The sequence below is a fragment of the Athene cunicularia genome (genome assembly GCF_003259725.1).
Source record: "Athene cunicularia isolate RWA chromosome 10 unlocalized genomic scaffold, athCun1 chr10_part1, whole genome shotgun sequence".
Classification (NCBI taxonomy): domain Eukaryota; kingdom Metazoa; phylum Chordata; class Aves; order Strigiformes; family Strigidae; genus Athene; species Athene cunicularia.
This window is the reverse complement of record NW_020799112.1, coordinates 4,255,711-4,260,919: the sequence shown is the minus strand read 5'-3', so window position 1 is coordinate 4,260,919 and position 5,209 is coordinate 4,255,711. Positions and strand designations below refer to the sequence as shown.

General features: G+C 40.4%; 1 protein-coding gene across 1 annotated transcript in view; it reads right to left on the bottom strand.

The window, feature by feature from the left end:
- Positions 1 to 3,137, bottom strand: part of CA12 (carbonic anhydrase 12) — a 26,167-nt gene extending 23,030 nt beyond the window's left edge. The window contains exon 1 of the mRNA XM_026856129.1: positions 2,901 to 3,137. Coding sequence (XP_026711930.1) covers positions 2,901 to 2,991 — 91 coding nt within the window. The 5' untranslated portion in view covers positions 2,992 to 3,137. The remainder of the gene's footprint in view (positions 1 to 2,900) is intronic.
- Positions 3,138 to 5,209: the final 2,072 nt, after the last annotated feature.

The following is a 5,209-nucleotide window of genomic DNA, read 5'->3' as shown; positions in this document are numbered from 1 at the left end:
GGGGGGGTAGGGCGGGAATAGCCACACACTCTGTGTGTCTGATTCTTTTTCTGGTTAGGAAACTATGGAATATAAATGCAGCATTGCTATAATGAACTCCCTCATGCCTAGTTGAGTCTGAAAAACATGAGTGTGTTGCCACTGAGAAATGATGGACAGTCATTTCTGTACAGTGGCTTGGATTTGCCAGCTGAAAAGAGATAGGAATAGATGGACTCTGAGAAAAGGGAGTATGATACATGAACCCGTATAACTCAGAGAATCCTGGGAGTTTGAGTGAGTGTTAAAATTAACAATATTCATCCATTGCTTAAGGAACTGAACTTGGGATAGTGTCTCTTCATGTCTTTGGAAATGTCTTGACTTATTAAATATTCTTTTAAATGATTTTTGTTTCTTTGGTCCTGAAACCTACTTACAATCATTCAGCTTAGTGTCCTGACAGACCTGACCAGTTTTGGTTATCAGACTAATGCAGATTTTTGCTCTCTGCAAATTTAATTTCATTTCTGCTTAGAAAACAGTTCTGAATTATGAATCTTGCAAACACTCTGTGTGCCTGTGTGTCCGTGCATGCATGCAGACAAATATTTATCCTCACATGCACATGTCTGCTCAGTACATGATTCTTGGCTTAATTTCTTGTACTCTGAAGTATGGTCACAGATACAGCTCTTCTCCAAAGAATGTTGTGTGAAATATTTGGGATTAATTTGTAGGGATGTGCAAAACAGCTGCACTGAGCTCTTTTGTATTGATATATGCTGGGAACACTAAACTCCCTAATTCTGGTTTGTTAGGACCAGTGTGCTTTGTTCTTTTACACTGGAATTTTCAAAATGAGGTTTGTGTAATCACCCTGGCTGAAGTCCCCAGGTTCTTCACATAGCAGAATTCATGCACTGTCTTAGATTTCAAGATGAAAAACCTTATTCTTCCTTTCTCTCTGCAGGGGATTATCGATTATCTCTTACTGAGCTTTTTGGGGGTGACTGTGTCATCTGGTCAGCACATTCTATAGGTAAAACTTGTATGAAGATAGCAACTGACTGTTAAAGGTTTTAGAAATCACCACATCCTCATCTAAGCTGGGTTTGAAGCAATATTGGCTTAACTACAATAGCTACTCTCTGCTCATGCTCATACTGCTCATTAAAATGTGTCAAAACTGTTTTTTGTATTCTAGAACAACCTTAAAACAGTCAAATATTTTCAATGTTTTGGGTGTTTATGCCAGCTGAAACAAAAATAAATGAAAGATTAAAGTCTTTTGCCAAGTGGAATTTTCCTTAGCCTGTGAGCATTTTGATGATCTGCAATTCACTACCATTATGACTTTACTGATGAGCACAATAATAGTAACAAATGTGGGTAGGGCTGAGGCACATTTAATGCTTATTTCTTCTAACTTAGATCAGGAGATGTATAGATGACCAGATGACAGAATCTTCTTGATTTTTGTCTAAATTAATATGTAGAGCTGCAAAAGTGGTTTGCTGCCATCCTCAGACTGTGAGCAAGATTGCTATTACCCTTAATCTGCTTGATAATGGAATGAGGATGAGACAGACTGTTGGAGAGTCTCCCCAGATTTGAAGAGAGTCAATGGAGTGTGATGCACATCTAGAAGGGAACTATCAACAGCTTCATACATGTGAGCACTCTCCTGCCTCTTTGTTCATGTTGGGGTGAGTCTGATGCACTGTAACACAGTTACATGCTCATGCATGGTAGAGGAGGTTCCTAGAGCCGGTGTATCTGTGTTTCACTGATCAATATCCAGGCAATGGATATGTTTCCAATGTCACTCGGGAGCTGGGAAAGTGGGAATGGTTTTAGTTCTGATAATCTTCCTTAGTTGTGTCTCTGATTTGGGAAGATGTCAGAGGTAGGCAGATGCTGTAGCTTTTGCCATTTCTGGGTACTGGGTGCCTAAGATAGGAATTCTTCAGTATTCCCTTCAGGACGTATCATAAGACCTATCTTTTTGACACATCCTTGCACTTCCAAACCTTCTGTTTTGTCAGAGAAAGCACCAGGAAAGCACCAAGCTTTGTTCTGTTATTCTGGAGAGCACCAAGCTTTAGGAACCTCTGCCCTTCAGGTGGGAGATTCTGCTAGAGAATATAGCCATTTTTCAGAGGTTATATGCCCAAAATAAGAAGATGACCTTAAAAGTTTGAATTCCATCGGAAAAAAAAAAAAAAAAAAAAGTAAAATGCTTGTCTTGGCAGAGCTTCGTAAGAAGCCAACAGCTATATGGATTATGATTGAACCTTCAAGATTTTCATCCCATGAATATACGTGCTGAGCAAGTTCTCTCACACAACCCTTTATAATGATTCTCCCTCATATCTTATAATCACACTAGATGGGATATAATAAGTTGAATGGATGAAAATTTACTATAATCAGCTTGAATAGATGAACATTAACTCCTAAAAGGAGAGTGAGGAGCACTGACTTCCTGAAACTAGTCCTGTTTAAATATAAGAGAATGAGGTCTAGTATATGGGGTGCTTCACAGGGATTGCATTCTTCCTCTGGTTTAAAAATAAAAAGGGCAGAGGGAAAGGTGTGATGCTTCCACTAACTCTGAGAAGGGCCAGTCTCTGCTTCATTCTGTGAGAAACAAAAAGATCACAAAGCAAGGCATACGGAGCATGCAAGAAGTCTGTAACACAAACTAAATCGGACAAATCTCTTTTTCATGCATATATCAGAATACCTATTCTGAGAATTGAAATAAGGATACTAACTCCAAACAACTGCAGACTGCAACAATATACAACTTCGAACATGCTGTTGAAATAGTAATAATTAAAAGATGCCAGTTTTCTGCATACATTAGCTGCCCTAAGTTACAAGTGACAATAAAATAGAAAGCTGAAAGACTTTACCATTCAACGGCGCTTGCACTGAGAGCTGTATCTTTAGGAAGAAAATAAGCACAGTAGCAACTGTGACTATACTGAAGCTCTTGGCTGACATCTCAAGGAAAGACTTAAAATAATCCCGACAGTTCACAGGTTTCTCTGTACTCTGAAGAAACTCCCTTGTAGATATGTGGCAAATAGCAGAATGCACACATACAAAGCTTCTGCTAATGAGTTATGGCCCTTCTCTCTCCTTGTCTCTCTCTTTCCTTTTAGGGCTGCTTTTTATGAAGCTCCTGAGACTCAACCCAAAACAAATGATGTAATCAGACCTGCCTCTAGGTCACAGCACCCTCAGAAAACTGATCATACCCTTCATTACCTCAGTTCTAGTGAGCTGCACAGAGGGCAAGCTCAGCACTTAGAGGGTAAATTTAAATGTGGAACTTCAGAAATTATTTAGCAGAGACACAAATGCTTAAAAAAGCTGTCCTCTTATGGGCCATACCACAGTAGAGTTTTTCTAGCCCATTTCAGAGTGTCTCCCTCAACTCCCATTTTTGGCTCAGTGTGATTTAGCATAATGGACCACTGTGAGGACTGGAGGGAGGAGAAGTGAGGCTTGTGTGTGGGACTGTTAATAACTCAGAGGGACCGTGGACACTTCCCACAAAAACCGTCCAACTTCTCAGGGAGGGATTTTTTTCTAAGCTGAAAGCTTTTGGAACCATGAGAACACATGAAACAGGGGGGAGTGAAAATACATGAAGAAACAGCCCCAGAGTCTAATGTTATGTTCCGGACATGTATGGAGAGGGGTAAAGAGGAGGACAGCATATAATTTAATGTATTCTTTTGAAGGTGACTGAGGAATAACCTCTTAAACTGAGAGCACCATGGATAGCTGAGGAGTGGGAGGTGGGACTGGTTTGAGTACATTATTATTTATAATTGTTATTAACTGCTTACTACATCTCGGTACCAGCTTTGTAGCATGTATTATTTTTGATTGGTCAAACTTTATTTTCAGCATCTTTATTCATCAACCACTGTTTAATTGCTCAATGTTATTAGACTTGCTACCATCATTTGTGAAACTGGTAAAGGGAAGGGAAAGTTGACTGGAGCATGTCTCACTTCTGCCTAGATCCCAGGTAGAAACCTGCTGTAGAGCATGATTCTGGTCTGTCGCTGCTGTTCACCTGCAGCCCTAGCCTCCAAGCTAGGCAGAGGCAGGCTGCAGAGAGCAGCAGCAACTAACTGATGTCTTGTAGCCTTTTAGAAAGCAGCTGTGGTTGAGCTGACTCTGACACTCTGCTTAGTATTTTGTAAACCTAGATTGTAATTCTGCTTGTTTTGGTTCAGCCAGATGTAATCTAGAGGGAGAAGGTGTGAGCTATAGTGAAAATGTGTTTAACGTGGCTTTTCAAGTGTGAATGTCCAAAAAAGAGGAACACTACCATGTTTATACAGAGGGGCAAGCTGAGCGTGTTGAAGCATGTGGACTATCAGCACACAGTTGTTGCTGCATGCAGGACCTTCCCTAACCTGCTGGCAGTTTGGAAATACCATTTTGTAGGTTTCTGTAGAAGTAGTTGCTTTGTCATCAGCCTTCACATAAGTGACAACATGTCTGACAAGCTGCTAAGGCTGGTATCAATTACACTTGAAAATTATCTCCTCTACAAAAAGACCCTGCTGTGTAAGAGTGTGGACTGAGCTATTTGCCAAACTGTGTTTCCCTATCTCCTTCCTCTTTTCTGCTACTGTTCTTGAAAAAAAATCACCATATGATATGTTCTGATTCCTAGAATCTCCCTCAGCTCTTTTTCGCATTTTCACAATCTACACCTCTCCTTCCCCAGTTTCTGCTATAGTTCGACTTCACGTCCTCGAGAGGAATTCGAGGCAGTGCTTGTGCTTTCAAGGCTAACTAGATAGAAAGCTCTTTGCTTGCAAAATACAAGTCACAGAAAATGAAAAAAACCCTCCCTGACACAGTTACCTGCCTGTATTCTGCACAAACCATGCAGGCCTTGCCATTTTATTCTATCTTTAAGAAGTTTTAGGTTGCTAGCAGTTGATTTTCATCTCAACATCTGCCTGAGGTGGAGGCAGAGCAGGCTTTTCATAGATTGATGGGGCTCATGAGAAGCAGTAGGTTTGGATCCCCAGTGTGAAAGGTCAGGTTGAAATTTTCTGGTTTGGGTTTCTCAATCTTCAACTTGTACTGTCTCCTAACTTCAGTGGTGTTTGATAAGGCAGTAGTAACATATAGACTGGTGTGATAGTCATCCTGGAAAGTGCACAGTACAAGTTTAAGGCAACTCATT